Source organism: Carica papaya, chromosome 3 (assembly GCF_054855325.1).
Source record: "Carica papaya isolate Zhongbai chromosome 3, ASM5485532v1, whole genome shotgun sequence".
Classification (NCBI taxonomy): Eukaryota; Viridiplantae; Streptophyta; class Magnoliopsida; order Brassicales; family Caricaceae; genus Carica; species Carica papaya.
The window spans coordinates 9,521,629-9,546,936 of NC_142311.1; the positions used below are offsets into that span (position 1 = coordinate 9,521,629).

General features: G+C 34.7%; 3 protein-coding genes and 1 long non-coding RNA gene across 6 annotated transcripts; all 4 read left to right on the forward strand.

Moving 5' to 3' along the window:
- Window positions 1-2,010: 2,010 nt before the first annotated feature.
- On the forward strand, window positions 2,011-10,143 carry LOC110811555 (arogenate dehydratase/prephenate dehydratase 1, chloroplastic-like). The gene is made up of 11 exons (XM_022038087.2): window positions 2,011-2,549; window positions 3,628-3,695; window positions 3,811-3,903; window positions 4,138-4,338; window positions 5,270-5,350; window positions 5,429-5,524; window positions 8,335-8,412; window positions 8,492-8,581; window positions 8,668-8,735; window positions 9,111-9,192; window positions 9,604-10,143. Exons 1-11 carry the CDS (start codon window positions 2,303-2,305, stop codon window positions 9,658-9,660), a joined length of 1,161 nt encoding a protein of 386 aa, XP_021893779.1. The 5' UTR covers window positions 2,011-2,302; the 3' UTR covers window positions 9,661-10,143.
- A 1,666-nt stretch (window positions 10,144-11,809) lies between these two features.
- On the forward strand, window positions 11,810-13,478 carry LOC148266672 (uncharacterized). 2 transcript variants are annotated; one of them, XR_015817723.1, is made up of 4 exons: window positions 11,810-11,968; window positions 12,052-12,204; window positions 12,391-12,529; window positions 13,005-13,478. It is a non-coding gene; the product is annotated as an uncharacterized LOC148266672 (long non-coding RNA). The 2 variants fall into 2 exon arrangements; XR_015817724.1 differs by having other exon boundaries at window positions 11,812-11,968; window positions 13,045-13,478.
- Window positions 13,479-14,183: 705 nt separating this feature from the next.
- LOC110811570 (L-ascorbate oxidase homolog) lies at window positions 14,184-17,569 on the forward strand. 2 transcript variants are annotated; one of them, XM_022038103.2, is made up of 8 exons: window positions 14,189-14,731; window positions 14,822-14,931; window positions 15,400-15,670; window positions 15,803-15,905; window positions 16,002-16,347; window positions 16,440-16,805; window positions 16,894-16,972; window positions 17,071-17,569. In XM_022038103.2, the coding sequence occupies exons 1-8, from the start codon at window positions 14,591-14,593 to the stop codon at window positions 17,281-17,283; spliced, it is 1,629 nt and encodes a 542-aa protein (XP_021893795.1). In that variant the 5' UTR covers window positions 14,189-14,590; the 3' UTR covers window positions 17,284-17,569. The 2 variants fall into 2 exon arrangements, with proteins under 2 accessions (XP_088071730.1, XP_021893795.1); XM_088215604.1 differs by lacking the exons at window positions 16,894-16,972; window positions 17,071-17,569 and having other exon boundaries at window positions 14,184-14,731; window positions 16,440-16,809.
- Window positions 17,570-20,635: 3,066 nt separating this feature from the next.
- On the forward strand, window positions 20,636-22,025 carry LOC110811529 (uncharacterized). Its single transcript, XM_022038052.2, has one exon. It carries the CDS (start codon window positions 20,840-20,842, stop codon window positions 21,782-21,784), a length of 945 nt encoding a protein of 314 aa, XP_021893744.1. The 5' UTR covers window positions 20,636-20,839; the 3' UTR covers window positions 21,785-22,025.
- The last annotated feature ends 3,283 nt before the right edge of the window (window positions 22,026-25,308 follow it).

The window sequence follows — 25,308 nt, forward strand, 5'->3', positions numbered from 1 at the left end:
CATTCAAGGGTTTTGGATCAGGAAACAAGAAAGGCTTAGCTGGCTGCCTTCAAGTATAACTAAAGAAAATCCAATTAGACCCAGAATGAATATCCATTTTCAGGGTGGAAAGGGGCCATTCCACAATATCTTATGGCTATCTATATATGGACTAATATTGTAAGGATCATATCATTATGCATGTGTATTTTCGTCATGGGCAAATCTTCCCTGAATAAAAAAGGTACTTGTTACCTGATATTTGCCTAAAACTCACGCACATAAACGCATATATATATATATATATATATATATATAGAAAATACGAGAAGGGTAGTGTGAATAATGGATGAAAGTAAGGATGTGTATATATGTATGTGTCTGTGTGTGTATGGGTACCTGGAAAGGAGATGGGGGGGAAGGAGATATTGACGCGGCTCAATCAGAAAACATGGCTAATGTTAACCCAATCTAACCATGCTGTCAAATTGAGCCACGCCAATACCTTCACTACCATTCGATTTTTAGTTCTGCCGCTACTCCTGCTGTCTGTCGCGGTGCTTCATCCTCTTCCCCAGAGAAAGAGAAATGGCAGAGAAAGAGAAGATTTGCAGATACCCACATAGCTTTTCCATGATGGGTTCTGATGGGGGGTGTGTGTGTGTGTAGATATGTATATATAAGTATAATGGTAGAAGAAATTTATGGGTTTTGATGAGGGTGATGTGGTGATAATAAATAGAGTGTCAGTTGGTACGTAAGGGGAAGCCAAGGAAGGAGAGATGTTTTTGTGTTTTTGTGTAACGCCTGAGCGGCTTGTCAAGTTGAGTACGCATCAACTTTCAATTCACATTTTCTACGCTCTTCCTTACATTTAATGTTATGTGGACGCCACCACCTCTTCAAACTACCTTCCATATCATCCCCCCAAGTACTTCACGACCCACTATATATCATCCATATATATGTATATACAATATATATATATATATACAAGATACAAAGTTATAAAATTATCAAATTTTGGAAACATGACCAAAAAAAAAATGATAAATAAATTTTTATGATGCCAAAATTTGTAGCCCATTGGTGAGTTGGTAGCAAGGAGCTTTCTTGTTGCTTTTATTCTTATTGAAATCACACAAAAATTTTGTTTGTAAAATATCTTTTGGGTTATTTATAATTAACCTTTTATTACATAAATATTTATAATGATCTCGTGAAAGTAGTGGCAGTAAAAATGTATGTTTTTAAGGCAGTAATGTAAGTTACTATTTTGTGGGGTCCCCAAAAGCCAATAATATTAAGTAATAATTGGTAGATTATCTAATAATATTAAGTATTATTTAGTCATACTATACCGTTAAATAATAATAAAATATTTAATAATCATCTTATCATTTAATTAGATATACTAATTTTTAAATTACTAAATAAGTAATTATAATTAAATATAATCTCGTAGATGTATGATGATTAAGTAACATCATATACAATATGATAAATATTTAGTAATTATATAATGTTAAGTATTAGAAGATATAATATTTGGGTGAGTTAATATTATTAAGTATTATTTATGTACTTGAGCACCTGAATACTAATATTACTTTAACAATCTAGTTTTGTGATATGTAGTTTTCTTACACGATTTTTTGGATAGAGTGAATTATGATAAGTAAGTTCTCTTTCAATTTTAAAAAGATAATATATGAAATTATCCAAAAACAATTACACAATTCTTCCGCATGAATATTTAGAAATATTCAACGTGATGGCAACTCATCATTAATAAATATATAGAAATGGTAATTAGGTTGATAGGTTGGGTTTGTGAAAATAAAAATAAAGGGCGTGTTTGAAATAATTAATTATTTGGTTTCAAAATTTGTACTTACATTAAACATAAAATTTAGAATGAATCATTTATTACTTATTCAACAAATATGTATGTGTGTGTATATATATATATATATATATATACATGTTTAAGATACATAAACTATTTCTTCTTAATTGGTAAAATAATGGTTTTTCTTCCAACCATAAATATAAATATATATATTCCATAAATAATACTCTTTTATTTTCTCCAAACGTGTTCCTTCCCACCACAGCGACAAAGGACTACAAGTTACTCCTTCCTCACCTGTTTCGCGATATCGTGCTTCACGTGCTCGATAAAATTCTCCAACGAACACTTTCACCACTAACGAGTACCAATCTCGTGCTTCGTCCGCGCCTTTTTCATAATCCTTTTCAACTTGTGGAATTTCCAGCTTGGACCGACCGCTTTTTGACACAAATATTGGATTTGTACGTTATGACTGTTTCAATGGCGTTGAATTCTGCTACTATCCTCGGCTGGGTTGATTCTGGGTATAAGCGAGAATCTGAATTGGGGGCTATTCGAGTCGGGAATTTGGTCCGGATTCGTAAATGGGCGTGCTCCGGTGGGTTTTCGAATCTATCTGGTTCCCAACAGAAGCAGCCAGCCATCGTAATTGGGCGAGTCGCTGATCAGAAAGAGGGTGATGTTTCCAGGAATAAGGATTCGAGCTCTTTACCGAGTGGGTTTTATCTCGTTTCTTGTCTCCATTCGTTTGTTTGTTAATTATTTTAATGATGTGGTTGGGTTTTTGTTTTGAGCGTGTTTTGTTGCTGTTTAATTTTAAAATATTTGGTTGTGTATTGTATTCTTTTTAAATCGAATTCTGTTTAGTGAAATTTACAATCTTTTTAGTTTATTAGCCCATGAAAGTCCCTTAATGGATTCATGCAGAGCGAGCTGACATTAGCATATCTAGATCTGTCTTTTTTTTTCTTTTATCTGATAATGTATTTTATTTCTAGCTTTTACTCATTTTGGGAAAGACTGACTCCAATGGACGGTATGTTTTTCACGTTTTTTTCAGTCTGTACTTGTTAAATATCATCCGTAAAAACCCAACCGTTCCCCAAACTGAGGATTTTATCCTGGAACTGGAAGCATCTTGGAGGTTTTGTAGAGTTTCTACCAATGACAATGATGGATCTTTATGAAATAATTGATTGAGGATGAATTTACCCAAATGTTTAAGCTGATAGTAAATGAACATCTAGTGTTTATATATGAATGCTCTTACTAGTAAGGCTGCTAGGCTGTAGTGTGAATGAGCCACCTAGCCATCATATTTTGTACTGGGTTTTGATTTGCATAAATAAGGCTGCAACTGATTGAACGCTAGATTTTTGTGTCCAACACCATATTAAATAAGTAAGTTGAACAGAAAAGCTTAACCAATCATATGACAAGAATCATGCATAATCCAATCCTTATTACAATTTGATATGTAACAATATGGCTGCCAAGTGAATCTCTATGAGTGAAGGAATCAGTATGAGTGAGAAGTGATATTACAATTCTGCATCTCTCCAGAAAATCTCTCTACTTTTTTAATTTTCATCACTTTGAATTTCAAAAGGTAAAGTACCATTCAAGGAAATTTTCTTACAAAAAGTAGTTTACTTTTCTTCCATCATTCTTCTTAAGATCTGAGTGGAGTGCGAGAGTTGTTTAAAATATTTCACTAAATGCTGCTTTATATTGTTGTTAGATATAACTGTTTCTTGGTGGAATTAGTTTCTTACTGCCTGTCGACGTTGCAGAACCACTATCTGTGGCAGATTTATCTGCTGCTGCTGATTGTAATTCAAAGGTGCGGATATCATTTAAGGTATGGTCAGCAGTTTCTAGTTTGTACAAGATAAAAAGAGATCTAAATAGAATTGTTAGTAGCTACTAACTCATTCACCATATAATTTCCTTTTGGCTCTAAACCGATTTTGCAGGGCATATTAGGCTCATACAGTGAGGCTGCTGCACTCAAAGCCTATCCTAATTGTGAGACTGTGCCATGTAATGAGTTTGAGGATGCATTCAAGGTTCAGTATAATATCTAATCTACATGCAGGAATTAGGCACTATTTAGAACTTTGATATGCTACCATGTTCCACTTTGACTTGTCCATATAAATCTAGTCAACAAAACAGAACCATCATTCTTTTTAAGAAGAAAAGGAGAAAGAGAACAAACTCATCACCGTAGTATTGGTTACTACTTTTTACCTTGACATAGGCTTGTTGTTAATTTCATTATTCTTGTATTCTGTTGGCAGGCTGTTGAGTTATGGCTGGCTGATAAAGCAGTTCTTCCCATTGAAAATACTTCAGGTGGAAGCATTCATCGGAACTATGACTTGCTTCTCCGTCATAGGCTCCATATTGTGGGTGAGGTGCAGTTGGCTGTTAACTTCTGTCTTCTAGCTCTTCCAGGTGTCAGAATAGAGCAGTTGAAACGTGTTATAAGCCATCCCCAGGTCAACCATTTGTTTCCTGATTCTCATCTTTTGATTGTTCGCTCTTATAAGAAAGGATCAATAATTTATTCGATAATTTATTTTGTTGCATAAAAAGTTATAGAGTAGCTAGTTCATGCACTATAAGTGTTAATTTATCTGGCAGCAAAAGCTCTTGAGGTTGAATATTTGATAGTTTCAAATTGCACTGTAACCTGGTTCATGGAACACTAAGTGAAATTGAGTACCATTTTTCACTGGAATAAGTGATAATGGACTAATTTCTCCATAGATAAGTCCTGAAAGTGTACATCTCTAGAGACAGAAGTTCTGAACCTCTGGATTTTGGTGATAGCTTCTCTTTACAGATGTGTTTAATATGTATATCATTGAATTCATATCATGTATCTCATCAGAACTGAAAGCTCTCTGCATCTGCAGCATTGTTACTCATTGTCATAAACTGGTACATGATATATAGGAAAATGTTAGACAAACAAATTTTCAACTGTGGTTACTTGATGCATATGCATTCTCACCATAGTGAAATGACCATAATTGTTTGTAACTAATAGTGAGTCATGCATCTAATTGAAATTAGAGCCAAACAAAGAACTTTAATTTAATCATTATTTCTAAAACTTATATCAAGATCTTTTTATGCCAAAAAATTAGTTAATGAATGTTTAAGTTCTAGGGCTGGGGTAAATGTAGAAAGAGAAATAACAAGAATGCCTGGGAATATCCATGTACCTGCTGGTAATTTGGAGGTCTGGCCCATCTACCCTTTACTTCCATTTTCTTGACCATGGCAGAGTTATATACATTTTTTATCTTGTGTACATAGGTATTTAGATGATGGGAACTGTTTTTTTTTTTTCTTTCCCTATAATATTGAGGGTCTTGGTTTCATTGGAACTCATAATTTAATTTTTACAATTCCATGCTGCAGGCACTTGAGTTTAGTGATAAATTCCTCAGTAAGTTGGGGGTTGCCAGGGAAAATGTTGATGATACAGCTGGTGCCGCTATGGTGATTTCGCCACCATTTTTTGCTTTCCTATAGAATGATACCTGTATTCTTAATCTAACTCATTTAACTTTGGTTTAGAATTTAGCCTCAAATGGCTTGAGAGATGCTGGTGTTGTGGCAAGTGCTCGAGCTGCAGAAATTTATGGGCTTAACATACTTGCAGAGAAAATTCAGGTACTCCTTACTGCTATTTAGTTATCTTCTGTATCTCATAATTTACTGATTCAGTAATCCTTTACTCGCTTCTCTGAAATGTAATAAAAAACTGAAACTTCAAATCTCATGATGATTAGCCTGTCTGTTCTCATCTCAAATGCAGCCTGTTTATCTCAAAACATAACTTCTCTTCTATTTCCAACGCTCTCTACCTTTTGTTTCCCCATCTACCAGTGTGTCTTTTCATATTGATAGCAAGCTTACCGTTTGATAAGCAGTATATGAGTAATAGCTGCAGCATCACATGTGACTTGGTTAAGTCTTTATCTCCTAAGTCCTTGTTCTTCTAAGCCTTCCTGCTCTATTTGGAATATCACCCTATTAATAATGGTTGACATGATGGAGAAAAACCTAAGGTGGAATAACTAGGGACACAAGTCAAGCAGCTAACCCAGTTGTAGAGTAGATGATGAAGAATAAGCGCTGTTGGTGGTGCCATTTCTTCTGGTAGCAGTGAATAGGATGGTAATCATATATGGTCCTTGGCATGTACAGTCATGGTGCTAAAAAAGTGGTGATCTGGGCAATGGTTTCAAAGATGAAGGTGTGTGGCAAGACATTTCTGGCAAGTTGTAAGCTTTGGAAATTGAGTTTTAATCTTTTTCGTTCATGAGTTTTTGTATTAAAATCCAAAATCACTAATGATAAGATGGTTAAAAATTTATCTTAGAAGTTAACAAATAGATGAATTGATAACTGAAAGATTTTTGTTAGAGAACATCCGTCTGCTATTTATAATTAAAGGAAATAAAGCTTGTTTGCTGGCAGATATACACTCTACCCATATTGGATCTTATTTATCCATCTGAGGCTAGAAGTTCACTGCCGCCTGAACTATAAATCATTCTATCTAAGATGACCAGAGAACAATCTCATAACAAAATATCATTGAAATCATCAAATACATCATTATTCTAACTGCCTTCCACATATTCCAAGTGGAACTCTAAATCCTTTTTAAGATAACTTACCACATACCATTATTCTCAACTGCTCTAGGTTGTATTCTTCTACTGAAGATATGACATTTCCTCCATTGCTTATCAATCTATTGTTGCAAACATATTGCTGATCAATGATGTGTTATCAGCAATAGGATGTAATGAAAAGCAAGATTATTCAGTCTATCTTTTAATCAAATAATTCTAATGAAATCTTTTACACCTACCTTTGAGGAGCTATTGCAGGCTAATGCAGAAAGAAAGTCCTAGAGAGCGAGAGAGTCAATCTGTTGATATACTCATTTGCTCTTTGCAGCGATTTTGCTATCCAGTCTGAATGGAAGGTGTGTTGCACATCAGGTGCATTCTTCCTTGCCTTGTGGTGGTTTGTTGGCTTGAGAGTCAATCTGTTGAAGTTTCAGTTGGTGCCTCGGGTAAAGGGGCTGAGGTTGAGATGTTGTCCCTGATTATTTTCTGCAAAAAAATTCTCCTCTTTGAGATGTTTGGGATTGCTGCTAGGTGCCAAGTCTAAGGACATTCAATTTGGGCCCACAATTGTTTCAGTTTTGAGAAGAGTTGGTGAGTTGGAATAGGAGGTATTTATCTAAGGAGTAGAAGCTTAGATCTTACAAAAATGCCCTCTTTTTAACCATCCCGTCTACTGTCCCTCTCTTTTCACTATTTGCTATAATCGGCAAAAAAGATTGGAGACCATCTTTTGTTGTTTCCTTGAGGACGGAGATTTCTGTTTGAGAAGGTTGCAAGTGTTCGACAAGGTTTTGCTTAACAAGTGGCAATGGAGGTTTTTTAATGGCTAGGGTTGCTTCTGGTGAAGAATTTTTAAAGCTAAGTTCGGCCTGGCTACGTTAAATGATTATTGGGGACATCCAGTTGACTCATTATTTAAAAGTTTGGGAGCTTGACAGCCTAGCTAATCTGTGGGAAGTCCTTTTATTGTGTTATTGCATCCATATGTCCTTAAATTTCCTTGGAAGCAAAGACACCCGATTATGTGCTTTGGCCCAGAGTCATTGTTTCTGGGCCACTGCCCGTCAGCTTCTCAGTGTCAACTGGGCTATTAGTGGGTCCTTGGTAGCATAGACTTGAGCTTGGTTGGGCATTAGAGTTGAGAGTTCATAAAGAGCCTTATGTTCCTATTCCATTGGCTATCTTGTGGGTTATGTAGTGGGGAAGGAAAAAAGCAATGATTGGTAATTGTTGCTACTCTTTTTCTAGGATCAGAGATTCTTAGTTCAGAGTCTCAGATCCTTCTTTTTGGCTTAATGGTCATCCTCTTAACTCTGATGGCGATCTACAGATCTTATTGATATATTATCTATTTGTATATGGGCAGCACCCTTTGGTATGTTTAATACAAAACAGGTTTTCCTTCTTAAAAAAACAAAAAAAAAAGATGCCTTTAACCTTTTATTTTTCGAGTGTGATGGGGTACTTGCAAGTGTACAAGTGCATCTTGATGCACTATAACATCTGGTCTACTATTCAAGTATGATTCGGCAAGTGGTTTCTTAATTTTACAATGAGCTTACGTGGTTGCATGTGCACTTTACTTTGTCCATGAACTCTCCTTTTTGTGCAAATACTCAATAAAATGAGGTTTGATGGGGTAAAAATGAGCATGGATTTGATGATTGATTGGGCTGTTCTCCCAACAATTCCTGTGTTGGAACTTAAGTGGGTGATGCATCAAATAATTCTGATTGTCTATGAATCTTTTAACTTTGGTTGTGAATACAGCTTTGTGGATAAAATTTCTTTTGTTAACACATTCTGCCCTGTTTGCTAAAAGCTCTCGTCTTTATCCAGGATGACTTGGATAATGTCACTCGTTTTCTGGTGCTTGCTAGAGATCCTATAATTCCAAGAACTAATAAGCCATTTCGAGTGAGATTTTTGTTTACCCATATGAACAACATATCTTTTTACTGAGAAAATCCTTAAGTTAACTATCGTTGCCCTCCAGACAAGCATTGTATTTACTTTGGAGGAGGGCCCTGGAGTGTTGTTTAAAGCCTTGGCAGTGTTTGCATTAAGGGATATAAATTTGACCAAGGTATGTTGAAAACTCATCTGTTTTTTCTTTTTCTTAGTTGTACAGTAACCTATTCTTTGACTTATTTCATCTCTGAACAACTACAGATTGAAAGTCGACCGCAGAGAAAACGGCCTCTGAGAGTGGTTGATGACTCTAACACCGGCAGTGCGAAGTGAGTGTTCTGAGTCTTGTATTAATATATAATCTGGTGCTTACATGGTACCGGGAGAATCTGGTGCTTACATGCTGTCGCACTGATGGCATTACGATATCATTACAATTCCTGTGTGCCAAAAGTATTGCCTCTGTTCCAATACAGGGTTCATGGTTGAGCACGAATGATGGTTCACATTATTATTAAAACAAGCGTAGACTAGACAAAAGCAAACTGTTACAAATATGAAAATGATCAGATAAACGTGCTTTGGTAAATTCCTATGCACACACCCAAATCAGACAGTGAAGACAAAGCAATTTACCAGATTATTGTTCTCAATTCATTTTGAATTTTATTTGCATTTTTTATTTTTTTTTTAAATTGTTACAGGTATTTTGACTACCTTTTCTATATTGATTTCGAGGCTTCTATGGCTGAGCCCCGTGCACAAAATGCCTTAGGACATCTGCAGGTATATTTTTTTGCACTTCTCAATCAATAAGGTGAAGGAGTCCAAACATCAATTGTCTTTTATCTATAAAAAATTTTTCTCGTCTTTTAAAATTTTTATCCTCTTAGCTACCCTACCAAATAAGGTTAAGAAAAGGGCTATGCCAAAAAAGCATGTTGTGACATTGAGACTGAGTTGGTACCATATCAAATAAGGTCAATAAGAAATTTTCTTATCCCTCCTCTCTCTCTTACAAGTCAGTCCTCCCTGAAAATCAGCTAGTCTTGGCTCTGTTCTTTGATACTTGTTTTCTCCTAGCCCTATTTACGAACATGCGGCATTTTCATTTTCGTCGGAACATTTTTCTCTATTTTATACACACTCGCATTCTATCTAGATCTTCCTTACAAAGATTTTGTTATTCTACTGCAGGAGTTTGCAACTTTTCTTCGTGTACTTGGTTGCTATCCAATGGATACGACTTTATAATCATCTCTCCTTCAGTCTTCCTGTATCTATCCTCAACCCTCAAACCCATTCAAACGAACTGCAAGAGCGACACTATTATCTCCAGGCGGCACCTAGCAATCTACCAATTGCTTATGTGATAACTTGGGCTAATCTGAAGCTGTGCAAGCGATTGGAAGGATTCTACAGTTATAGTTCCAAGGAGGGGCAACTGTGTGTAAATATAATCTCGTTAGTCTGTAGCAATCGGTCATCCATGTGCAAAAAGAGGCGCCTAGAATTGTAAGTTCTCCCTCTCCATCTTCTCCCCATGTCAGATGACTCTTTATAAAACCTGGGTGTATCAGGCAACACTGTGCACAACTAGACTCGCGGATCTTGTCAAAGCTTTTGCTTTCACTTGCACAAGGATGTTTATGAGGAAATGGCAGTTCAGCACTGTTTGAGTCTTGGGTATTGTTCGGAACAAATCAAGAATTTCTATAAAATTCATTAGAAAATTCACACCTCTGTTTAAATTTAAACTGTGGTTGACAAATAATTTCTCAGAAAATGATGAAAAATGAACTTGTAAAAATCTTTTTGAAATAGAATTGGAATAATGTGTCTTAAATTTTATCAATTTTGGTACAACACTGGTGAAATTTGAAATGTATTTTCTCAATTCTTTATAAAAATTTTTAGGAGCTCGAATATTCTCTCTCTTGCAGTTAAAATTAGGTATAAATTTTCAAATGAATTTTTTTTTTTTAATAAAAAATAAATAAATTCTTGATTTGTTTCAAGTAACCTTAGGAGGTTATAATCCAGTTCTATTTTATTCATTATATTTTGGTTGATTCCTAATAATTTCATTTTTACCTTAATTATTATAGTATTATTAAAGTTACATCTGATTATTCTATTCTTGTTATCGTTTTATGTTATTTTACGTATGAAACTGTGTTGTATTTTAGATTTTTAGCTTAATATCATAATTTGATCATTAAAATACAGTTAAAAAGATAAAAAAAAAAATTTCGGAATATAAAATCAAATAGCAAAAAAAAAAATATATATATTATAATTTAATTGGGGATTAAGCTTAATTACAAATCTTTATAGGGAACTATCCAAATAATATAGTCAAATGTTATCACAAATTTAACTACATTACAAAGGTATTGACAATTTTCTGGAAAAGAAAAAAGAAAATAAATTTCGAATTGAATTAATGATAATGATGTGACACAAAGGTAAATATAAAAAGTAGAATGCGAGTATTTCCTTGCAAAGGTGGTACGGGTAGGTGCAATTGCATTAACCTGGTCTATATATATATACATACACACACAGTATATATACGACCTCAAATAGTAAAAAGTTGCTGGTACCGTTGTATTTTTAAGTGATTTTAGATTATCTCGGGTAAAATATGATTAAACTCTTAATTTTTCCGTTAATATAATATAAACAGATTGAGTCAGTTGATTAATATAATAAAATAATTTTCAAACTCGTAAAATTATTACGTAAGGAATGATATAATATGTTTTTATAAATTAGCACGTGGCAATTAGCTTTTTGGTTGAAGAACGAGGGAAGCAGTCAAAAATGGCATGGCCCCCCCCCCCCCCCCATCCTCTCTCTTTATAATAATCAATAAATAAACCATGTGAGAAATTCAACTTCATATATAAACATCAATTTGCGTAAAATTATTTTGTGACGAATTTATAATATTTTAATTTAATAAAATTTAAAATTTAATTCATTAATATATTATTGATAAAATTAATATAAAGTGTTATATCAATGTCAGATTTTCCGTTAACACAAACTCGTCAAAAATAATATATTAAGTGCTTGTTAGGCTCTGGAAATAATATAATCATGGTTAATTATTATTTAACATTATATATATACGCTGTAATCTGTCTATCTACATATATATATACGTGTGTGTGCGCGCGCTCTCTAGTAGCTCTCTCTCATACTTCATAAAACGGTGCACTTCACCGTTTGATTATATTTCTTATTTTATTATTATAAAAGAGTTAATATTTTTTAAAGGAGTATATTAATATTAGTTAATTAATTGTTAGGTAGGGGGGGTTATTTAAACCATCACTTTTTTTTCCCATTTACAGGAATCGAGCATAAGGTCGGTGTCATGATTTAATCAACGTGTCTTTACTCTTCACGTACAATTCCCTCCCTTACCTTCTGATAAACTGACCAGGTTCAATGAACCTAACCACCCACCTTTATTCTTTATTTATCCTATGATCCAGATTTCATCCTCAGCCCACCAAAAATTCTGCAGACAAATTGCTTCCAAATTCTTCATGTGTGTATATATATATATATATATAGTATTTGTGGGTAGCTATTTTTTTCCTGAGTAATTATATTAGCTACATTTGTGTACAGTACACGCAGACTCAGTGGTGAAGTAACATTCTGTATATATGTGCGTGATCTGAAGAAGGTATACTGGATCTTCCATGGTTTTGGCTCCTGCTGCTTACTGTTCGGTATTATTCTCTTCACCTTCTTCTTCGGCGTCTCTCAATCAGATTGGAGGTACGTACGTATACACGAATTCTCTCTCCACTCTTTGATTAGTTCATTCTAATTTTGAATGTTTTTTACTTAATTTTTTCTTTGATTTCATGATTTTTTTTAAAAAAAAAAAAAAAAAAAAAAGTGGTGAAAAGACATTGATGATCGGTGCTTTCGATGCTCAGTGTTCCATGATTTAATTTGTAGAGACAGCATTAGTACAGGAAGAAGATGAAGAGTTGGGAAAGAAGAAGGCAGAAAATGCAATAATATTTCGGGTAGAAATGATGGATAGATCCCCTTCAAAATTTGGATGCCACATTTCCATTGCTTTGATCAATTTCAGGTGAGTAACCTACGCCTCTCATATAAACGTTACATATGTATATATATATATGTATGTATGTATGTAAAGGAATATTACTGGCATGGAGTCTGTCTGCTGGATTGTGGATATTCTCGAAGAGGGAATTTAGTCGTGATTAATTTGATTAATATTAGAATAATATTAAATTAAATTATTGGATATATATATATATGTATGTATATAAACAATAATGAGTAGGGCCAGTGCAGTAGACTTACTCTGACATAATTTCAACTCCTGCCGTTGTCATGCAGCCTTTTAGAATCTTATGAATTTTCTATCGGTAATATTTAATTCAGCTGCCGCCCAATGACAATTAGAGAGAAAAACACATGTATGCATACACACACACACATATATATATATATATTATATATTAATAAACGCATGTATATGTATAATATATTCGGGATTTATATAGTAATCATAATTAAATTAATGAAAAAAAATTTAGTGAGTACTGGGGAAGAAATTGGGATGCGCATTGGTTGCAGGGAAAGGGAGACCAGCAATAGGCAACGGAAGTGGAACCAAATTTAGGAGCAGCAGCGCGCAATGCAATCACCAAATTAGATATCAGTCCGATGATCAAGGAGCTGATGAAAAGAGTTCCCCTATCAAAACTTCATTCATCTGGATATATATATATATATATATATATATATATACACACACGTGTGTGTGTGCTATATATATTCCAGACACTACCTACTTATTTATTATATAAAATGATCCTTAATTTGCGTATGTTTATATGCGATGGATGAGCATATAATAGTGAGGGGATACATTCAGAAATTTTACTGAATGTATTGAGTTCACCAGATGCTTTGTAATAAAGGTTTCTTTACTGATATTAACTACTGGGTATTTGTGCTTGACCATAAATTTATTAGATAAAGTTCAGAAATTGAACTCTTTGTAATTATTTATTAGAGTCTCATTTAACTACACTCTGGGCCGTAAGATTAGATTCATAAACATTGGGCTATAAACTGCGCAAGGCTAAATGGTTACTGACCCAGATTGGCAAATACAGAGTCAGGTTTATGGAAGAAATGGGCTTACATCCAAATAAGGTGTTCTAATTTCGTGTCAGGAAGAAATTTGAATGTGGTGTCAGAAAATTTATTGGCTCTTTCCTTTTCCAGCCCGAACAACTTGAACCGCAAGTAAGAAAAATGAGTGAAATAATAACTCATGTCGACTAAAATTATTACTCTCCCACACTTTTTATGCCCCCCCCCCAAAAAAAAAGGAAAAAGAAAAAGAAAACTGCCACAACACTTAATAAAGAAAAAAAATGGTAATTCGCATAAAATTAAATATTAAGCAACCAACAGATTTTGGAAAGACAATTGAGGAAAGTTCTTGTTCCACATGTGTAAGTGAGATTTGGTTTCTTAATTGGATGTGGTTTCCTATATATCTTTGGATATTAAAATACATCCAGCACAAAACGACACAGCAATTTGGTAATTTTATTTAGTAGATAGTTTACAGAACAAGAAGTAAATTATTACGCCATGAAAACGAACTTTTTTTTGCAAATCCCATAATCGAATATTTAATGTCTCTCTTCGAAAAAGAAAAAAAAAAAAAAAGAAGGTTTGAAATTAGTTGAAGAAGATAATAACTCCATTGTCTTTTCTTCTCTTAATTCGAGGTACCGCGTCTTCGACTTGACTCCTTTCCCTTCGCTTCCCCATTTGATGCTCTGTTCGGCTTCTACATCAGACCATTACAGCTCACATCCTCCTCAAAAAATGGCCCATCACCATCTCCATCCATAAAAAGCGAGATCTCGAGGATTATTTCTTAATGATCCCTAGATTCTTCACGCCACCGACATGTCCTAACTCCCCACATCAAAGAAAACTTAAAAAGGAAACTGAATAAAGATAATGAGAGCTTTACAGAGAGACTTGAACACACTGTTTCTCACTTTCTTTCTATTATTCTTTTCTTTTGAATCCACTGTTTTTTCTTTCTCTGAATAATCCCATAACGTTGGTGTTTCTGTTTTCGTGAAAGAGAGAAATGGCAGCCAACATTGGTATTTGTTCTTTTATTATGCTGGTTTTCCTGCTAGTGACTTCCGTTAGTGGAGAAGATCCTTACAGGTTCTACACATGGAATGTTACCTATGGTGATATCTATCCGCTTGGAGTTAAACAGCAGGTTCTTTTCTTCTTAATCTTCATGTATCTTTGCTGCTTTTTTTTTTGGTCTCTTGCTGGGGTTTATACCTACTTCTCTTTGAATTGACAGGGGATCTTGATTAACGGCCAATTTCCAGGGCCGCTGATCGAGTCTGTCACCAATGACAACCTTATTATCAGTGTTTTTAACAGCTTGGACGAGCCTCTTCTTCTCTCCTGGTCAGTACCCCCTTCCACTTTTGGATTCCCCTGCATGTTTAACATGTTTCAAAATGGTTTTCAATGCTTGAACAATCTTTACTGCACTTGCTTTATACACATATATTGGTGCTCCGTTCTGGAGTTTGTTCTCTGCTCAAGAAGCATTAGGTGGTAGATTTATGAAATGGTTCAAAATGATTCACAGATCATTTTCATATAAGGATAATTTCAAATGTGATGCTGAATACTGAGTCTTTACTGCATTTGATTGATACAGAAACAGAGCTACTCTGTTTTCAGGTGGAAAATTTATGTTTCCTTAGTTTACAAGATCACAACCTCTTATAATCTGTAAGGAAGAAAAAATAATACTGAATCTGGGTAATATTAGAAGTGGAGTTTTTTTTTTACTACCCAAAATTTAGTTCGAGTAGGCAATCACTTGAGTCCGGCTAAAATGGTATGTCCTGCTGGTATTGGCTATAGGAATGGTGTACAGCAGAGGAGGAACTCATGGCAAGATGGAGTTTATGGGACCAATTGCCCCATTCCTCCAGGACAGAACTTCACTTATGTGCTTCAAGTGAAAGATCAGATTGGTAGCTATTTCTACTTCCCTTCCTTGGGCATGCACAAGGCTGCAGGAGGCTATGGTGGCATCAAAATTGCCAGCCGCTCTGTTATTCCTGTTCCTTTCCCTCCTCCAGCCGGCGATTTCACCATTCTAACCGGTGATTGGTACAACAAGAATCACACTGTAAGTTGATTTACTCAATTCAGACTTCTCTTTGTATGTCAATGTTGGATGGAGTTGCATGCTGTACTTCTTGACATTTTCATTGAGATCTGGGTGTGCAAAGAAGTTGATAATTTCCTCTTGATTTTGCAGGATTTGCAAGCAATCTTGGATGGTGGAAGTAATCTTCCCTCTCCGGATGGTCTTCTCATCAATGGCCGTGGTTCAAATGCATACACATTCACAGTTGAGCAAGGTAAGCTATGTAACCGGTCATAAGATTTTCTATCATAAAACGTCTTGATTTCGCATTGAAGCAATTCCTTGATGGAATTTTATTTATGTTGGGCAGGCAAGACTTACAGGTTAAGGATATCGAATGTGGGGCTGACAACTTCAATCAATTTCAGAATCCAAGGGCACAAAATGCTTTTGGTAGAGGTGGAAGGAACGCATACCTTGCAGAACACTTATGATTCCATTGACATCCATTTGGGTCAGTCTCTCTCTGTACTGGTTACAGCCGATCAACCAGCACAAGACTATTACATGGTTGCCTCCTCGCGTTTCACTCCCCAAGTCCTCACTACAACGTCCATTTTTCGCTACAGCAACTCAGCTGGAAGTGTTTCCGGTCCTCCCCCTGGCGGGCCTACAATTCAGATCAATTGGTCTCTTGAACAAGCTCGATCCTTCAGGTGTCTCAAAGAAGTAGATCATTAGCATAATTCATTTGGATTAGGATATAATAATGAAATCCAATGACTTATAACGTTTGTTTTACTACCAGGAGGAATCTGACGGCAAGTGGACCCAGACCAAATCCTCAAGGCTCTTACCATTATGGATTGATCAATGTAACCTGGTCAGTCAGACTTGCAAACTCTGCTCCAGTTATTGGTGGCAAGCAGAGGTATGCAGTCAATAGCGTGTCCTTCATCCCAGCAGATACACCCTTGAAGCTTGCAGACCACTTCAAGATACCCGGAGTTTTTGGCCTTGGAAGCATCCCAGACAATCCTACAGGTGGTGGTGCTTACCTCCAGACATCTGTCATGGCTGCTGACTTCCGAGGCTACGCTGAGATCGTGTTTGAGAATCAGGAAGACGAGTTGCAGTCATGGCACATCGATGGCCATAACTTTTTCGTTGTTGGGTAAGCATGTTTAGCTCAACATGACCACTTTCTTTCTTTCCTTGAAAGTGATACAACCTAATATTTGTTTGCATTTTCACTTGTGCAGCATGGATGGAGGGCAATGGTCACCTGCAAGTAGATTGGCTTACAATTTACGGGACACGATTTCTCGTTGCACTGTTCAGGTAAACGTGCAGTTTAAGAGGCACCAATGGTTTCTCCGATTGAAAATATATAACATATCAACACTGAATCTAACTTTAAAAGTACGGTGAATATACAGGTGTATCCTAAGTCATGGACTGCAGTTTACATGCCACTGGACAACGTAGGAATGTGGAATGTGAGATCGGAGAACTGGGCACGCCAATACTTAGGCCAGCAATTCTATTTACGTGTATATTCACCTGCCAATTCATGGAGGGACGAGTATCCAATCCCAAGCAATGCTATTCTCTGTGGCCGGGCAATCGGACATCAAACTCGGGCTCGATAGAGAAGCATATGAGAAAGGAGCGGCTGTCACGAGTGGGTGACAGATAATGCACCAGAAGTAATGTAAGGTTTCTATATAGAGGTGTTTCATGGCTCAGCTTGAGCCAATTTTACCCATTTGATTATTCTCTCCCCCACCCCTCCCCCAAAAAAAACCCTGATAGATTGCTTTTAAGAGCTGTTATGATTTATAAATCAGAAATAGAAGTTGTTTGTGATTCTTTAATTCTGATGTACTTTGTGTTGTGATTTATATATAATTTAAATTAATTGTTTTTATTCCTCAATTCACTAGTATGGAATGTTACTTCAATGTAGTAAACATAATATAACATTAAACATTTAAACTAATTAAAAAAAAAATTAAGATATTTCGATTACACAAAATCTTTGAACTATTTACTGATTACTCAATTAATCATATTATCATAATATATAAGCAAAAAATATTTGGAGTAAATAAATATTTTCAATTCAGGTATTTAGAATTGTTAAGACATTATGTCATATTTGGAGGAAATGAATATTTTTTCTATAAACTTAATAAAAAAAATGAATTCATTCAATTATAAAAAATGTATATATTTATAAAATAATAAAATTTAATTTGTAATAAAAATTGATTTAAATAAGATTGAAAAGAAAATTAAAAGTATGTTAACATATATACAAGTTTATATATATATATATATATATTAAATTTATCTAATGGTCCGGGCTGAGACCGGACTGGACTCCTCATCCGATCAAGAACCGGCTAGTATAAGGACTAGGCCGTTCGGTCTGGTCCGAAGACACCAATCTGGTTCCTACGAACGTACTAGTTCGGAACACACCGATCCGATCCGTGGCTAACCCGCCACTTTCTTCCTCTCTTCTCGCAACCTCCTTCCTCTTTCCCTCACCTGAAACACAGAAGCCCCGAAACACTGTTCAAGCGCAGTCTTGCAGTCACCTAGGACCAGAAGCTTAAAAGCTATTCTAATAATCGAGGGATAGAGAGGTTGCCACAAAATTAGGTAATAAAAGTTTCAAATTGTTAGCTCTTCATTTTTTCTCGTCTTGATTTTAGTTTGTTAGCTGTTAAAAAATATAACGCAGTTTGGCTTCCTTCTTCAGTTACTTGCTTTCTCATACATGCGTATATGTATGTATTTTTGTACGTATGTGTGTGTATATATATACGCGTACGTACAGTTTTTGCTAATGGATATCTCATCCTTTCTTTAATATTGACTTGAGTGAACTAGTAGATCTGCAGATGAGGGTATTCAGGAGGCATTTACTTATGTCTCCAATCTCACCCTGTTTAGCAGATGAAATGAATGCATCATAAAGACATACTATCATATTTTCTACGAGTAGGTGGCTGTGGGGTAAATCATGTTAGTGTGCTTTCCCTTTGGTGAGACTATTTTTCTAAGTTATATCTTACTTTCATGGTTTTCTTTCGCAGGGAGAAAAAGATTAAATCTAAAAATTTATTACTTTTTGCATATGTATTAATATAATAATATATATAATTGTAGTAATGTACATTATCTACTATTAAGTTGCTTTGAAGTTAACTAAATTGTAATGATAGCCTTTTCATTTTCAATTCTTGTACAGATAGATCAGATCGGTAAGAAATATTGAGTTAGTTAATTCTATATTGATTACTTTTTGACGTAAAATAAACTTTAAAAATCTCGTGAAACATATGACTTATGCTAAATAAGTTGATATAGAATGCTCAAAAAAAATAATTATTATATAATTAAATTATATTATTATTTTCTATAGAATACCAAAGATTTGAGTATGATTGAATTATCATGATAACTGTAATATCATGGTTACAAAATTTTTATGGAACTCTTGTGGATGATGATTTTAATTTAAGACATGTCTTTTCTTGGATTTTTTAGTTCCTTTGCTTTTTGCAGGATTTGTCTTCTTCATAATTGATGATGGTTATTTAAATTTCTGTTAATTTTGAAGAGTGTGATTTATTGGACTCAATAGTTTTAATTTTAAATTTTATAAAACATTATATTAATTTTTAAATTAAAATATTTTTTGAATACGTGTTAATTTATTTGTTAGTAAGAGTAATAAATATTAAAATTAACACAAATTTTAAATTAAATGAGCCGATTCAGTGTACTATATAACATAAATATAAATTATTTAACAAGAAATATAAATATATTTTTAAATATTTCTAAAAAAAAATAAAAAATAAAAAAAATCGAAGCGTAGTTGCTACTTGAATGCAGTTGGTTGAAGGGAAGATGGAATTGGTCAACATATGGGCTCGTGTTTAAGAGCCGGCTGGGCTGACTTTCTCATGTGCGGGCATTTACTTGTTTATCCACTACTGTTTTTTTTTTTTTTTTTTATTATTATTATAAAATCAATTGGTCAATAATTTGGTCAACTTTATTTGTTTATTCAAATAAAATAATTGGATAAATGCTCATGGCACATGGTAAGCCAAGTTATTAAATATAAAATAAATTAATTGGGAAACTTGATCTTGTCTTTAGATTTTAACACATCTTCAAATATGATTTTAGATTTTTAACATTTCTTATTAGGGTTAATTTTTAGTTAAAATTTCGTGATTTTATTAATTTCCACAGATTATTTGAATTTTTTTTATAATACATACATACATATATTAAACACATATAAAAAGTCTTTTTTTTTTTACTCGAAAACAAAAAAAAAAATAACCATTTTTTTATTATGATTTTAAAATTATAAAAATATTAACATTACTAATTTAAATGAGATATGCAGCACCATATTTCGTTTGTTTTAATATTAATTTCTTAAAAGTTTGCTAATGAATCCAGTGTGCTGATTTAAAAATTATGCAAAAAAAAAAAAAAGGGTTTAGAAATGCATGAGTGAAAATAGATAATTTATTACTTCTATATATATATTAAATTTTCTTTTCTATTTGGAATCCTAAAAAAACAATTTGGTCATTCAAGCTGCAACGTTGATTTCATAAATTATAGTTGTCCAAATTTTATTTTTAGTTTCTTCTTGAGAAGGAGACAAAAAATCACTCGTACTTGAAGGTTGATTTCATAAATTATTGTACTGAATTTTAATGCTTGTTTAACATCAGAAGTAATAGACCTAATTGTAATTAAGCCCAAAATATATATATATAAAAAAAAAAAGTAATTTACTTTCGCTACTCATAGAAAGCAGCCAGCCATGGGGTTTCACCAACTAACGTGGGGTTTGTATTTGACAAAGATTTGTCCGTCTTATTAACACATCTAATCTTAACTTTATGAAAGTATCATCCATGCAACCATGCAAGTCTTTCTCTTGACTATTGAGATTTACATTTAATGTTCACGTCGGTACATCCAACCGTTCCTACGCGGATCTCCAACATGCAGATATTAATGGCTGTTTAGTGTAGAACTGGTGGCTAAACTCTATATAAGGGACACTCTTCCACCATACAAGTGCAAGCTAAGTGATTCTACCCAACAAAAATAGTAGAAGCTAATCGATTTAGAGCTTACCTTAACAGATTGGCTACATACATGGCTCTCTCTTCAAAATGGGTGTCCTTGCTCATCTTTTTTCTCTGCATTGCCCTCCATTTGAGTGCTCTGGCTCTTGCCGACAACCAAATTGACAAGACAAGGTTCCAGGATGATGACTGTAGATGGAATCCACGAAGATGCGGACGATTTGGTGGTCGTGGTCCTCGTTTTGGCCGTGGAAGAGGTGGAGGCATTGGAGGGGGTGGAGGCTTTGGTGGGGGAGGAGGTGGTGGTGTTGGAGGTGGTGCAGGTAGCGGTGGGGGCTTTGGTGGTGGAGCTGGTGGTGGTGTAGGTGGTGGTGCTGGAGGAGGTGTGGGTGGTGGTGGTGGATTTGGTGGAGGTGGTGGAGGGGGTGTTGGTGGAGGTTCTGGTCATGGTGGGGGCTTTGGTGCTGGGGGCGGAGTAGGTGGTGGTCTAGGAGGTGGTGCTGGAGGAGGAGGAGGTGGTGGTGGCGGAGGAGGGGGTGGTGGTGGTGGAGGACTTGGTGGTGGTTCAGGTCATGGTGGGGGCTTTGGAGCTGGAGGTGGTGTAGGTGGTGGTCTTGGAGGTGGTGCTGGAGGAGGTGGTGGAGGAGGAGGAGGAGGTGGTGGAGGTGGAGGAGGACTTGGCGGTGGTTCTGGTCATGGAGGAGGCTTTGGAGCTGGTGGTGGTGTAGGTGGTGGTCTTGGAGGCGGTGCTGGAGGAGGAGGAGGAGGAGGTGGTGGTGGTGGTTTAGGAGGAGGATCCGGTCATGGTAGTGGATTCGGTGCTGGTGGGGGGGTAGGTGGAGGAGCTGGTGGAGGTCTTGGTGGTGGCCACGGGGGTGGAGGAGGTCTTGGTGGCGGACATGGTGGTGGTGGAGGATTTGGTGTTGGTATTGGAATAGGCATTGGCGTTGGTACAGGAGCTGGTCATGGGTCAGGCAGCGGTTCTGGAAGCGGCGGCGGAGGTGGCGGGAGGTGATGGAAGTGTACCTTCAAAATCTCGGCAATGTGGATGTAGTAGTACTGCAAGAAAAACGACGTCCTTTAATTGCAGAACACAATTGTAATTCAAGTTCCTTTTGTTTCTTCTCTTGGTCTGTAAGATTAGTCCCGTAGAAGAGGGTCTCCAACTATCTGTTTGCTATGTCTTGAGAGTTCAAATTCTATTCCAAACCAAATATCCTATATAATAATTCCACACAAACATTTTCCAGTCTTCATCCAACTGTCAATTACACTCACAACGAAGTTTTTCTCCCCATGTGACTTTTGATTTGGGATATGGATCTAAAATTAAATTAGAAAAAAAAAAATGGTTAGGCAAAATCCATTTTTAACGCATGAATCTACAAATAATAAATAAAAATCTAGATTCCAAATTGTTCTGCAGTGACACCATTGAATCTCTCATTCATGCCAACACGTTCATTTAAACTCATGTCCCTACCGACATTTACTTCGGTTTTTTCTTATTATCCTCCTCCTCCTCCTCCTTGTGATAAGGATACTGAATAAGAATTTATAAAACTTCGGTTTTATAGATGGTTCGCCGAAAAGTCTGTAACTCATAATCAAAACGTGTAAATTCACATACCTCTGCATCTCTTTAAACCCTTGGAAAACATCTTCAAACTAGTAGAATTAAGAAATTATGATAGAAAATGAGAATGGAGTTTTAAAATTTGTTTGGTACACTGAAATTCTGGTTTTTATTTCTTAAATTCTGTGTGTTCTTTGAGTGTGTCTATAGGAGAATGTTTGTCCTCAGAGGTGAAAAGGCAAAGAAAATTAAAGAACCAAAATTTTAATTTAACCCTTTTTTAGTTGTGTGATAAAATTCAATGCGTAGCAGAGAGAGTTTTCGACAAGTTGATTAATTTTATGATGTTTTCATTAAATATAAATTTCAAAAATTTGTTTTTACTGATTCAATAATAAATAAAAGTAAAAGTTTTCATTTTATTTTAATTAACTTTTAAAATTTTCCCTCATTAAATTAAAATAAATAAATGATCAAATATACAAATCAACTGAGGGAAAGAAAAAAAAAAAACGTGCTGTAGAATAATCATAGATTAACTTTTATCAAACAAAACTCAGTTGTCAAACTTTCTTTTTTTTTTTTTTCTTAAATTGATTTTCTTTTTACTTTTTATGGTCAAACTAATATTTCAATTATTTTTTTTTTCAAATAAAATTAAGCAACCATATGAGATTTTTAATATGTTGTGACCATCTCAATTAAAAAAATCTAAATTTTTAGTTTAATTTAATTACTGGAGTTTCACCGATATATTAATAAACTAAATTTTTTATTACACTAAATCAATTATTATAAACTGATATACACTTCAAAATAACAAACATTAAAATTCGAACTCAAACCTCCAATTAAAACTCAAGAGCCTTAATTTGTGTTGTTGATCATAAACGATATTTTCAACATATGCATTTATAACTGAAAGAATTAGAGAAATGAATACTGAATATTTTCTTATGTTTTATTAAAATAAAAGTAGGGATATATATACATATAGACGAATTTATATACGGTAAACAACATAAATTACACTAATAATTTTCTTACTAATTAAGCTAACATATTTGTAAATATAATTATACTATTGTGTTAGAAAATATTCCATAATATTTTAACACTCTCTCTCAAACTGAAGCATAGATATTAATCATGTGCAGCTTGTTCCGAAGATACTCAATCCGTGTTCAATTCAGAGACTTTGTGAATATATCACCAAGTTGTTCTCTTGTTTTCACATAACTAGTAGATATAAAATTTTTCTGAATCTTTTCTCGGATGAAGTGTAATCGATCTCGATATGTTTAGTTCTCTCATGATACACAGGATTTAAGGCAATATGAAAGGTAGTCTGATTATCGCACTAAAATTTTACAGGAGATGTGAGATTCAAACCCATTTCTTCTAAAAGATGATGTATCCATAAGACTTCACATATGGACTGAGTCATAACTCTATATTCAGACTCTGCGTTTGAGCGAGATACAACTGTTTGCTTCTTACTTTTTTATTATGCGAGATTTCCACCAACAAAAATACAATAGCCCATAGTCTACCTCCTATCAATCTTCGATCCAGCTCAATCAACTTCTGTAAAATATTCAATGTGAGTATATTCATAATTTTTAAACATTATGCTGAGTTCCGAATCACCTTTTAAGTAGCACAGAATCTGTTTCAGAATCTCTTAATAGTTAACTATAGGTATAGACATAAATTGACTTACAATACTGACAGGATATGCAATATTTGGATGAGTCATAGTGAGATAATTCAATTTTTCAACAAGTTGGCTGTATTTTTCTAGATCATCAAGGGGATCACCATCATCTTTTGTAAGATATACATTTGGTACCATAGACATATTGCATGGTTTAGCTCCTAATTTTTCTGTTTTTGCAAGTAGATCAAGTACATACTTCCTCTTAGATAACAAAATCTCTTCCTTGCTTCTTGTTACTTCAAGCCCCAAGAAATAATTTCGTTGTCCCAAGTATTTGGTATTGAACGTGGTATGCATGAATGACTTGAGAGAGGATATTCATGCATGGTCATCTCATGTAATCACAATATTATCAATATAAACAACAAGAAGTATAATACCAATTGTTGATTGTCTATAAAAGATTGAATACTTACACTTGTTTTTTCTCAATCCGAATTCACATACTACCTCACTAAACTTGTTAAACCACGCACAAGGACTCTGCTTCAGACTATATAAAGATTTTTTCAAATGATAAACTTTTTCATACTCCCCCTGAGCAACAAACTCAAGTAGTTGCTCTATATACACTTCTTCTAAGAGATCATCATGAAAAAATGCATTTTTAATGTCTAGCTGGTGCAAGGACAAGTCTCTACAGGTTGTAATATATATGAATAAACGGACAGATGTAAGTTTTGCCACTAGAGAGAATGTATCAGAATAGTCCACCTCATAAGTATGAACATAATCTTTTGCTACCAATCGAGCTTTAAGTCTCGCTACATAGCCATCTGTATTCACTTTGACTGTAAATACCCATTTGTACCCCTCAACCTTTTTTCCTTTGGATAAATTTACCAAATCTCAGGTATGATTATCATTAAGAGCATTTATTTTCTCAAACATGACATTACGCCAACCAGGGTGATTCAGAGCGTCCTTAACCGTCTTGAGTATGCAAGTTGAATCTATAGAAGCAATTAAAGAGTTAGACAAATGAGACGAATGATCATATGAAATGAAGTTAGCAATAGGATAAGTAGAATGAGGAAGGATGCACTGACGTATACCTTTACGAAAATTGATGAGAAGATCAATATCATGGGTGGGAGGATTAGATGACGAAGAAGCTGGTGCAGGACATGTATTATTAGTCTATTGTCTTCTGAAATAAACAGAAATAATGAGCGGTTGTTCTTGAGTTGGAGGCATATCATCATCAGTTTGTTTAGAAGACACATAAGAAGAAATACCATTA